Below are 12,910 nucleotides of genomic sequence, written 5' to 3'. Positions count from 1 at the left end.
TAATTTCTTTCAACCTGCTTCCGCCACACCTCCAAGTAGCACGATTGGGTACGTACGGTGTGAAATAAGTTCCACATACATACATACGTGCGTCACAAATTATACTCTGGGTGTTTTGCTCCATGCATCAATTGATGTGAGGATACACGAAATGCATCTCATCCCTTGGCATGGGGAGGTGCCTATGTAAGTGGCCTTCCCGGTGCTTCACATATAGCCGTGTGCTTACCGGCAGATCCCCGAAGTTTGTGTTTCTGTGGAGTTCACAAAGAGGTGGTTCCTTGAAACATGTTGGCAGTATAATTTATATCACTCCTTAGGTTGTGAAATGTATTCGTGATTATTGTTTTTCTAGCCAGGCTGGATGGGTGATATGTCAGGACAGTTGGCACACTGCCCTGGGTCTCTCTGTTGACCGTTTACATTGCCGATTCACGGCCGTATCAGACAGTCCTTCAACCTGTGCCAGAGGTATCAACAAAGATTGCTATTAACCTCAGAAGTTTGTGGCAGGATATATGGGGGAGAGCTGAACTATGCCAGTAAGATTAAAGACGGTTGAGAATGTGTTTAGGGAAGAGTGCTGTATTGTTCCAGAGAACATGAGCCTTGCTCATCTCTGCTGGCAGCCCTGAACCATCATTGTGAAGAAAAAAAATTCAAATAACAATAACAATGCCATATGCATTGTTTCCGTTGAATTTTTCAACAATGCGCTTGTCCTTGGAAGCACGTGATTCGCGATAACAGTGGTAGCGCTCACACCATGCGCACACGGAGCAGTTTGTCCGTAAGCCGCAGTGAAGCATTGGGGCTCAGATAGAAGCTCTGCTTTGGGGATCGCATAGTGACTCTGCCATAGAGGATGCAGGAGATGTTTTGTTCAATGTGGCCACAACACAGCCTCATACTCACGTTGTGTCCACATTGGTTCATCTTTCGGAGAGTTATTGTGCCCTCGATACAGACAGACCTAATGTTTTAAACTGTAGTCATAGAGCATTATTAACAGTTTATTTTCTTTTTTAGGACTACCACCGTTGAAATTCTTACAGACCGGTACCTATTTTAATCACCGTGGAGAGGTAATCAGCTGAGTCGGCCACCAACTGGGATGTGATTGTGAGCCAAGCGACTTAAGCACAGCACCCACCCAGCTTGATATAGGTCTATATTGCATTACAAAGCTGGTCAACGCTCCATTTATGCATCCAAGTTACTGATCCTGAGGCCCATTCCAATGCCGTTTGTCCCCATTGTCAGGGACGGGGGGAATAGGGTGAGCTTCCAATTCAAGTTGACAGTAACCACGGCTCCCTGGTTTTAAAAGAAAAAAAAGATGTCTTCAAAGAAAGCTTGTTTTTCTTCTTTTTCTTTCCCTGCTCAGCTGCCACCAAACCACCCATCATTATGCGCCTTCGTATTTTGCTTCACAATCTCTGGACCCACAACCCACGCAGACTTCCCGCTGCAGAAAGAAGTGCCCAGAGGAAATCACCGCACCGTTACACAACACGGCCGACCCAGATAAGACGGAATGAAAAAGTGTTTCCGTGCGGCATGGAGCTCATCCAGACTTTTGTAAGACTTGAACTACACTGTGATATTCCAGCACGCACTGCACTCACAGAGAAGCCAAGAGTCAAGCGCCCAGGCCAGTACTTTCCGTTCCTGCGATAGGATTACACAAAGCTTAACGACGTGCAATGTTACCAGGGAATGACAAAAAGAATTAGCAAAGGCGAGAAAAGAAAGGTTATCCCAGCTTCAAAGGTATTTCAACACTGCTAAAAAAAAAGTTAGCCAGACATTTGGGACCTTAACGTATGTTTTACAACTCACAAAATTCAACGTGTATTATGGTGACCACTTTGGACTTTGGCACTTTTTTTTAAATGGATGAACAGGAGGATTCAAAATTCATCATATCCAAGCTCAAGCCAATTAACATTAAATACATATTTAAATACTTGGGGCATGTACGGAGATTGAAACTCAAGAACCCCTTGCCTTCAGAGAAAACATTAATTTACTCTGCTCATGATCCACTCTAAAAACCTGTGTTCACGAAAATCCCAAACTCTGCAGATATTCATTGATAGCCCTTGCAGTGAAATGCTTAACAGTGAACAACAACAGCGAGACAGACATTTATACCTGTGCAATGACAATAGAGCCTGCATGCTGTGTGAGGGGACTAATGGCCAAGGGAGGTAATGACAGGGGAGTCAGCCTGCAGTGCGAGTGCACTAGTGGCCACGGGAGGTAATGACAGGGGCATGAGTTGTGAGTGCGAAGGGACTGGTGGCCACGGGAATGATCGAGAAGGGAGCGTGGTCAGGTGAGGCAAGAGGAGGGTGGAGTCTGCCGGTGGAGCGAGCGTCCAGAGTCAGCGAGAATAATCGAGAAGGGGGGCGTGGCCTCGTGTCGGTATATAAAAGTGAGATGAGCGCGACTCGGGGCTGTTGCAGTGGGGATCTCCGCCTGATGTCAAGTGAACGCATCTTCAATAAAGTGTCAAGTCGTTATTGCACCTGAACTGAAGTTACAAAGGGTGAGCCACAACGCCATCTTTCCCATGTCCCCAAACTTCAACAGCAATGCGACGATCTGTGAAGCGTACTAAAGAGTAATCACCATCTCACAGTACGCCACCCTCACCTGTGCACTTTCTGCTGCTGAGTTCTTGTTTGGTGTTCAGCTTCCCCAGTTTGCACTGGAAGTTCTCCTCCCAGAATTCCGCGAACCACACATTCCTACGGTTGTTTTCCAGCTTGCGACTGCGGAAGTAGGTATCAAACCCTGTCAGGCGAGAACAGATGTACAACCACAGACAATTTTAGATATTACAGTATTTAGGAACAACACTTTTTTTGCTGGAATATTATAACAAAAACTAAAATTACCACCCACATACCAAGTTCTAATCGCTAACTTTTCTGCAATCTGTTAATAAAAAGAAAAAGTTGCATTACACAGCACGAGTTCCAGATATTTATTGCCGTGTTAAATACTTGTGAATAATCATGTAAAAAAAATCTAAATATATTGCATTGTGAGATCATCGGTTTGAGGAGGCCTCCATCCAGCATTGGATTAACCATGGGCGATGATGATACTGATACGAATCATGAATTTGACTCCACAGGCTATATTATGTCGAATAATACTAGACTCTTGTTCAGTTTTTTTTTGGCCAATACATCGATTATTTTTCGTGTGATTGTAATCCAGAATGTGTGGAAAACGGCCGCACAACCAACTGCATCTCCATCCACCATCCTCACCCCACAAGTGTCTCAATCACAGCCATGCACCCCGACCGCGAAACTGGACGCATTCGACCGGTGACGTCTGCGATGGTTACTCTGCATCCGCTTCAGCGAGCAAATTCACCAACAGCACCCGAGGTCCGCCATCGGAACAGCAACTCCGGCGGTGATCGAAGTGGTCGGGGGTCAGTGGTCAGGAGACTTCGCCTATTTGTATGCCCGGGTGGACTCGCCACCAGAGCACTGTGCCACCACCGTTAATGGCGGCAGTGGCAGCACTACCGGGGGACTGGAGCCGACCTCGGGGAAGACTGCGACGTTGACGTGGACACGCGTGAAAACCGTTGACGCTGAAGTCAAACGCCGCGTTCTATTATTCATTTATTTTTACTGGATAAGGCCCACTGAGCTGCACATAGACATTTTTTCAGAAACGACCTGGTCACAAATGACAGCTCAACGAAGTGGCTTATCTTGTGGAAATGTATACTAGCGGACAAATACTCTGAACGCCTGTTGGTTTTAAATGTGGAGGGAAAAGCCGGAGAACCCAGAGAAAAATCCATGCGACCACGGGGAGAGAGACAGGCAAACTCCAAATATACAGCAGGCGTCAGAGTTAGGATCAAACCCACGACCTCCTTCATACATGACAAGGTCGTTAACATCTCGCCAACACGGCGAGATGTGGAGCACTCTTGCCAATTACATCTGGCAACCCAGCAGTATGTGTTTAACGAGCAATTATTTTTTTAACCATTCTGCTTTTTTTATTGCCATATTTACGTTTTCTTATTTCTGTGTTGTTTACTTCATATTTAGTTGTACAAATACAATATATGTATTGTGATTTGGAGCTATCTGCTGTTCACCTCCTTTACTCATGAAGATACTAGCAAAGATAATCAGGAGCCCTCGCAATGTTCCATACGACCACAGGGAAAACATGCAAACTCCAAATATACAGGTGTCAGAGTCAGGATCGAACCCACGACCGCCAGTAAACAAGGCGAAGTAGTTAACATCTCGCCACCGTGACTCAGCACGGCGGCGTGCTCGAGGCAGGGGTCACCTGGCATCACCTCGTGGGGAGCGTTGCACTCCAGTCAGGGGCAAGCGACTGATGATGACCACTACCACGACTCTCATTGCCACCAGTCGACGGTATTTAGCATGCACGGCACTTAACACACTTAAGCCATGGGCGACATGTTCCAGACTAGGTATGTGCATTAATTGTGCAGAGCGGCATATGGCATTGCCAGGCATGAGGGTTCATCTGTTACTTATCCAGCCGCAGCCCACCACTGTGACACCTGTTACAATGAAAGTTAATGGTGTGATGAATAGGTCCCCTTGGAATGATTTTTCTTGCAGGAAACAGGTGGCGTTTTCTGCCGTGAAAAATGATGTGTTACCACCAGTATCTCTCCCTGAATGCTCTGGAAATAATTATCTGGTACAATGTCGACAGGCAATCTTGGAATAACTATGTTGAAATCGATATTTTTTGCATTTGCTAAATTTCCGTTATTGATGCATTATTTCAATAATTGTCTGTATTTATTTAAAAAAAAAATCTACAAACGTAAAAATAATTATCATCTAAAAATGCAAAGCGTTTGTACAATGACATTTCAAAAGATGGCATAGCTCATTGAACGCGATTTTGGATACAAGTTTTATTTTGAAGTTGAAATGTTCACGAAACAAATCGAAGTGTCTCCACGTTTAAAATTAGTATTGAGAGCTGCTCATCTCTCTTAAGGCCCATAGCCAATGGTGGTAACATCCATATCTTTACGACTCCCTACAACGTTGTACTTATTCTGTTCAATTTACTAGGATTGTGAGCTAAAGATACGTGCCTAATCTATTAGGGTTCCAGTTGTTAGGGAGCACGAATCGTGCTATTACTGGCAGGGCACACAGAGGACTGTTAGGGTTGTTAGGGAGGACATTTAGTGATATTGCTGGCATGACACACAGAGGACTGGTCACGTTAGGGTTGTTATGCAGCACAAGTCGTGATATTGCTGGAATGGCACACAGATGACTGGTAGGAGCCAGCACCAACCACACCGACCCACTTACGCGTTGCATATTGTTGGTACTGATCATAATGTTTGCACATGCATACAGCTACTGCACAGATAATACATGGGCAAATATAACATACACATACTTGATAACTACCATAGAATGCCCTAATTACTGAACTAAATAAAGGAAACGTTTTAAAAATAATCATGTGCATAGCCACCAATTCGTTATCTAGTGCCTGTTGTCAGCGCTACGTTAATTGGTGTAGAGTGGTTGACGTTAAAAAACACCCAATTACCAATGCATAACTTCGGTGGACAGAAACGCCACTCATCATTCCACGATACCAGCGATCAACCAAGGCGATTAAACATGATGTGCTATTACAAGTGTGTGTGTATAATAATAATGACAATATGAGATACGGGGAAAGTCAATTTTCCGGACCTATGAGCATTAGCACTGCTGGAGGAGAGTGATCTTACACACGTGGCAGAACGTCACCTTGGGGAAAGCAACGGATTCAATGACGTGGGGCGTGGGGTTGGGGGGGGGTCAGGAAACATGGAGGGGCAGGTGTGCGCATTGTCTGGGGACTGCAACATTACCAAAATCCAGATCCGTCGCATTGCAGCACACCCACCGTGGCACCAGTGGCACAGCTAAAGCCGTGCAATGTTACAAAATGAGGTCTGACACAGGTTATGAAGCTACCCCCCCCCCCTGCCAAGTGGTGCCAATAGAGGTTGCCGAAGCGTGGATGTTCTACTCCTGTTTCGTTTGCGTCCGCCACGCAGCTGCACAATGTAAAGCAATGTTGGTTTGCCGGCGGACTTCCAGAAAAAAACATGAACGTAATCAAGGGGAAGGTACTTTAATAAGAACAACTGCGCCGTCACGCAACAGCGGTTCTTAACATTGGTCTTCATGACCCCAAACACAAGCGCAAGGTTTCACATCAATCAAGTCTCCTTCATCGAAACGCAGGCCAGGTACGAGTGGGTAAATGAATAAGGGTAAAGCATAACACACGCATGTTGTTGGCTGGCATGGATGGCAGGGTTGCCAGCACTACAGCTGACCATGGCTGATTGAATTATCGGTTTATACTCGCGAGAAGAAGTGTGCCTCACTGCTTAATTTAGCAGAGCAACTCTTAACGCCAATGCCCATGTAAACCACCGCTAAAGAAACACCGTACTATAGGCAGATAGGTTGAACTTATATCGCACCTGTACGTAGCCAACCGTGCTAATCGTTGGTGTGGGGGGAAAAGACAACAAACTAGACGCAAAAATCAGTTGTAAATAAATGAGTTTTCAGTCGATTTTAAGCGCGTAGCTCCAGTAGCTTCCTGATATCAGATGACCGCAGTAGCGCACCTGAAAGCATGTGATGCAGTGACCATAAATTGTTCGATGGCTAGTGAAAAGCATCTGTTAGGTTGCCCATAAGCAGCGATGCCTGGACTGCAGAGAACATGAAGCCTATTATTGATTCTTTCGGGAAAGTCACGTAGAAGGTAAATAAAAAAATTAAAAAATAAACATAATAAAATAAAATTCTCACGACGTTTCGGCCACAACCCAAGCAGCCGTCCTCAGGCGAAGAACAGAGCTCTCGTGAGAATTGTATTTAATTTTGTTTAATTTAATTTATTTTATTATTTCCCTTCTACGTGACTTTACCGAAAGAACCAAGAATATGAATCCCTGCAGTCACGAAAGCTTTAAATCGAAACATGAAGCCTGCCAGGTGGCACAGTGGTAGAGCAAGTGGCTCTTAAGCAGTAGGATATGAGTTCGAATCCTGGTTGAGGGCATATCTCGGCCCATCACCCCTCTGGGATTAATAAAATGAGCACCACTTTGCGGGGAAGCTCTGAGTGGCTACTCTACGGAGAGATTCGCCCTTACCATAGGAATGTGGAACTTTCATCAATGACTCAGGGCTGTAAACAGGAGTTAAGCGCTGCCTCAGTGCTCATTTGAGATGGAAATTATATTGACTTTTTTTTGTTTAAGCGTCAAAGATAGCATGAACACAGGATGAAAGTACCAATCCATCTGTTCTGCATTACAAGTATTATGGGGATCGCAAAAAAAACTGTCTTTCCTGAATGATACTTTCACAAGATGAGTGACCACCAGCAAATACAAGCCACCATTCTTCTGAAAATCAGGGTCCTTAGGATACCACACCAATTGAATAACACTTTAGCGGTGCTGCATCATTGTTATTAGTATTATTATACAGAACCAACTGGGCAAAAAAACGCGTTATAGATTCAGGGAAGAATTCTCTCCTGCAGCTGCACCCGCTGTTTCTTTTGTGAAGGAACGAACGGCAAGTCCAGCTGCAAGGGCACACGCAAAGCGGTGAACCGCGAAGCCACAAATGTCAGTCAATAAAAAGCTCCCTGGCATTTTCTCAGCGGAAGCTCCACTTACTGAAGCGAGTGCTCGCACAAACCAATCGCACTGCGTTAAGGAACGCCAATTGTAAACCGCCCAGGAACTCAGGCATGCAAAGGGCATAACCCTGGGATGTGGAACCACGTAAACTTTTTGGTTTGTTTTTGTGTAGTTTATCATTTTTGCAGGGACGGTCTTTTTTTCTCTCTCTTCAATTTGCTGTTCTTGAACGGTCAATATATACATCTTTTTGAGGAAAGAAAAGTGTATACACAACGTAAGGGGCCGTCCATAAATGACGTCACGCGATTTTTGACGATTTTGACCCCCCCCCCTTTCATCACACGGCGTCACAAAAAGTCAAACCCCCCTCAAATATGACGTCACAAAGCTCTGCCCCCCCCCCCCCCCAAAAGGAAAACATGCTTAAAATCGCTTTAAACTATTGTCATTGTAGTGCGTATTAAATGTGTTGCTGCACTCTGACGTTGTAGGAGAAAACATTTATTAAAAAGTATATTTAATTAAGTAGAACGTGTTGTCTATATTTATTTAAAGTTGCGCATTTTGATGTGACGTCACATTTCTCAAACACCCCCCCGCCCTCGCCACACATCGTCACAAATGTCTGACCCCCCCCCCGCTCCCCCTAGGTGCGTGACGTCATTTATGGACGGCCCCTAAGTAGGTTCACACCCGATAATATAAATAAAAATTGGTTTCAGATAATAGTAATAGTTTACAATCCCTTGTCAATCCCCCAATACCGTGTCAGTTGAGGGTTGGTTGTTAAATCATATTTGACCGGACTGGTCAGTGTGGATTAGTGGGGGTGGAGAAAGTCCAGGAATGGCTCATATGAAGATACACTTCAAAGTGCCACGTGCTTTGCCGTAATTAGCACAACTGTACCACGTGATGACAATGGCATGAGTCAAATCGACTGGGCTCACACATTGCAAAGTGCTTCCAAGTTGGAAATTTACTTTTGGGGGCTTAAATTGTTGACATATGTGATGCGCCAGGTGTCACTGTGCGGCACATTATTTCTATATGATATCAACACAATGGCAGGTCAGTGTTGCCACTCATGTAATATTTAGATACAAAAAAAGAGATCACCCATATAGCCTTTAACAAACTCTCGGGGCAAGTGGTGTTAGCAAGCACCTTTGAAGGGTGATACGAAACAAGAGAGGGTGGACAACATTACTTTTCAACTGATTTGAGGCTGAGTCGACTTAGGGGAGGCCTATGACCGGCAGAGATAACAATTATAATCGTAGCGCACTAGCCGCCACGCTACTAAATACAGGACAAAGACAAAGATCCCCCGAATAACCTTAACAGATTTTTGGGGCAAGTGCTGTTAGCGAGCACCCATGAAGGCCGGCACAGCATACGAGGGGGTGGGTGGCCAACACCACGCCCGGCCGCATTTGCCTCCCTCGTGACAATGTTTGCACATCGCACCAGGTACTCATTTGAAGCTGAGTCGACCAAGCGGAGGCCCAGGACCGGTTGAGATAATCGTCACCGGTGTTGGCCGTGAACGGGATATCGAACTCGGTTCGCCAGGTTGTCAGCACAGCGCGCAAGCCGCTACGCGACTAAATACAGGAACACACTCCGGCACGCGCACGCAAATGCATAATACATACATGGCAACGCGATAAATACAACTTGCAAAAACATCCCGCTGCTGCAATCCCCATTGGATCAGCATAACAGTTTCGGCACGGGGCGCTTTCGTGCAGTTTTCTAACCTCTCGTTCACGTCCTTGGGGGGTTATTGGTGTTTGTGCGGCGCGCTGACAAGCCGTCACGGAAAAGCGGGCATTGTTATACAATGTGAAACCAGCGGGGTTGATGCAGGCTGTGATCATACTTTGCAGTCCGATCAGAACACCCCCCCAGAAACCATAACCCTGTCACCTCGTGTCCCGGACAAAAGCGGGGCGATGAAATAAACCACTCGCCCTGACCTTGCCTTTCTGAGGCTGCCCAGCTGCCAACACGGCCCCCATTGGTCACCCGCGAGCTCACACGCGGCAGAGGACGTTCTTGAATAGTGAGCGGACGCTGCGCGTGTCTCTGCTAAGAGGCCAATGATCCATTAGTCTCAAGATGCTCGACACCAGCCGTGACTTTGATTTGTGAATCTGCATGCTGTTTTTGCATTCTGTGCACACAATGCGTATTTCATGTTGTTGTTGTTGTTGTAGTATATACATAGCATTGCTTGCGTCTCATTTTATGGATGGATGGCTTTTATTTGTTTATTTTTCAACCTGAATGTATTCTAAGTTTAAAATAGCTCTCGATATAAATTCAGTGACCTTTATCCAGGTGAGAGATCATTGTGATCCGTGACTTATTTTGATAAAGAATTACCCGGATTAGCAAAAATATATTCTTCGCTTTAATTAATTTGTTAAAATTTGGATTTTATTAAGTCTTTTTTTAAACAAGCGCAGTGTGGGTTTTTATTCTTGTATATGTAGTGATGTTAAATGGATCACTAAGGCTAACACACCGTGCAGCACCATTCAGTGGGCCACTAGGGGCATGTTTACTGGGTGCTAGCAGAAGGAAGGCAGATGAATCCTACCAACAGAGTAGGGGATAGCAGCCTTCGCCAGCGCCGCAGGGAATCGCTACAGAGTCGGTCACTGGGGGAGTGTGGTGGGGGCGGCTGGCGGTAGGGGGGCATGTGAGGACAAGTCACCCCGGCACCGAGTTAAGCACGTGATGGGCCGGGGTGAGGAAAGTGGGCCACGGGTGAACGAGGGGACACGGGAAGAGTCGCTGAGAAACGTCTGGAGAGTTTTTTGCAGGGGGCATAGTTAAGGGTGGAGCCAGAGAGGGAACAGGGGTGGTGTAGCCTGGAACCGTCGGGAATATTCCAGAGGTAGGTGCAGCCCAGGGTGGAGCCAGGCCGCGCCGAGAAGGATAAAAGGGGAGCTCCGATCGTATATCGGGGCTGTCTGCAGGTGAAGTGGAACCCAAGTGCTACATCTCCATCTTCGACATCGTGGGTCAGACAGCACGCTGGCTGCTCTGACCCGATTATAGGTATCCTGCATACGAGAGGAATAGGTGTATTGTGGTCCCGTGTGTAACACGCGTGAGAAGTAGGTGCATTTAGGCCTCTCGTGTCCAACATTATGCGCCCCCAACAACCTAGTTGTAGAATAAACGTTGTTGCCTCCTAAATAGTGGCTCTGAAATGACTCGCTACATATGGATAATCTGGCCACCACCTTCGGAACATCGAATTTCTACCACAGACTCAGGGCCATGGTTACACAGTGGCATTTGACTTTTCCATCTTTCCACAGAGAGTCAAGTACTGACATTATTTTGGCACAACAGGGCATGGCACTTATCGATTACTAAACATCATCAGGGTACCCAACTTTCCCTTTACAGTAGATGATATGATATTTCGGCAAATTCCCGCAGAAAAAAACTGGCAGCTATAGGAATCCTGCTGTGCTCTCATTGCAAACTAAATTGGCTCAGTGGCAAAGCACAATAACCCCGAAGCTATCAAGATGCCCCAAAATAGCTCAGGATAGAAGATGTCAAAAGCTCGTAGCCTGGAGGCAGTCGGATGACTCAGGCGGCTCATAATGCTAGTGTCAGAGCTCTGAGCCAGCGCCGATGAAACGCTGGGTTTGAATCCGAATGGTCGCCTGTGATGAAATCACGTGTTCAATCACAGTGAACTGATGGCATCAGCTTCGTCACCAATTATATTATTGCACGGATGTAGTGGCATCAACGATCCCTTTTTCTGCTTTAATCTCACATTTTTTGACATTGTTCATGATGTTTTTTTTTCACGTGATGTTATTCCAATTGCGCGACCGGAAAAGTGTGTCATAAGTGACCATCCCGAACGCATCAGCCCATATTAGAGAATAGTACACAGAAGTAGATGTCACAGAACGACTTCTGATGTCCATTAAAGTCACCTCTTACCACACTCAGGGTGCTTCCATTTTCCCCAAGTTCTGAGACCAAATTTTGTCATTGAATGGGAAATCACATGTTTTGTTGAAACTCACACTCATAATGTTTCTAAATAGAGTAAACAAAATAGATAATTTAATATGATGCGTTTTTTGTTTGTGCAATCATTGATGACCAGGCCGAGACCATCAACGCACACACTTGAGAATCCAGATGAATCACCGGTGGCTACCTAGATTCGAACGTAGCCTCCCAGCAGCGCTGCCTTCAGTCTTCATGACCCCTCAGCCACCCGGCCGTCTCTTAATCCTAAACATTTGTTTTTCCCCAATCAAGCATATCCCAGCTCTGAGGGCTGAATTATATAGCAAATGACTGACAAATAGCAAAACGCTTCACAGAACACGAAGGTAAAATAATGTTGGGCACGAGAGGCCCTTTGAAGTGAATTTCAAAGTAGCTCTGCGGTATAAATTTCTGCTGGCAGTACACCGACACAAAGCCCTGCAGATTGAAGGAGTTTCACAAGGACATTCCTTTGTCTCCTGACACATCGCTGATTGAATAATTTGGGGAATTTTTGTATTTCTATAGAGACCAGGAGCTGGCCAGGTGGTATTGCAGTTACATCACTCAACTCACTATCACGAGCTTGTGAGTTCAAATCCCGTGTCTTTTTAAAGCGAGTGCCATTTTGCGTGAAGTCAAGGATTGCCGTCCATTGCTTAAGACTGGCTCCTGCCATACCAGTGTAAAATCCCCCCCAGCCCACCCCCTTGCTTGGCTCGGGGCTGTATAGCAGAAATGAGGGCCTCCGCGTTGTTCGTTTTGAAACAAGGAGACGCTTTTGACCTGGACATTGAAACAAGGCATAACAACAACAGCAACAACAAAAACAAACCAAGAACCGAGCTGCTTGCCTGGGACAGTCTCGCTTTGCGGGTAGATGGTGATGGCACCGTCTGCCACTTCCTGCTGGTGCAGTGCAGGGCCCAACTTGACTCCCCAGCTGTCCGAGCCCAGCCACAGAAAGTGCTCCGTTTGGTTTGCCCTGCGCGCCGCTTCCAGGACGCGTCTGCCCGTCCGGCCGTTCAGCAGGGACAGGAAAGGAGAGAGTAGGAAGAGAGGGAGGGAGGGAGAGATGGGGATGGAGGAGGTGGGCGACGATTAATTGAGCTCCACTTTGAGGCAGTGGCAAAACAA

The 12,910-nt window shown here is 46.1% G+C and overlaps 1 protein-coding gene across 1 annotated transcript in view; it reads right to left on the bottom strand.

The window, feature by feature from the left end:
* LOC144944279 (metabotropic glutamate receptor 8-like) overlaps positions 1–12,910 on the bottom strand; it is a 262,753-nt gene that overhangs the window by 182,950 nt on the left and 66,893 nt on the right. Inside the window, exons 4-5 of the mRNA XM_078872301.1 lie at positions 12,628–12,782; positions 2,662–2,802 (exon numbers count right to left, since the gene is read on the bottom strand). Of these exons, the coding sequence (XP_078728427.1) occupies positions 2,662–2,802; positions 12,628–12,782 (296 nt within the window). The remainder of the gene's footprint in view (positions 1–2,661; positions 2,803–12,627; positions 12,783–12,910) is intronic.

This window comes from Lampetra fluviatilis, chromosome 34 (assembly GCF_964198595.1).
Source record: "Lampetra fluviatilis chromosome 34, kcLamFluv1.1, whole genome shotgun sequence".
Taxonomy (NCBI): domain Eukaryota; kingdom Metazoa; phylum Chordata; class Hyperoartia; order Petromyzontiformes; family Petromyzontidae; genus Lampetra; species Lampetra fluviatilis.
The sequence above is the reverse complement of the archived record's forward strand: the minus strand, read 5'-3'. Positions and strand labels throughout refer to the sequence as shown.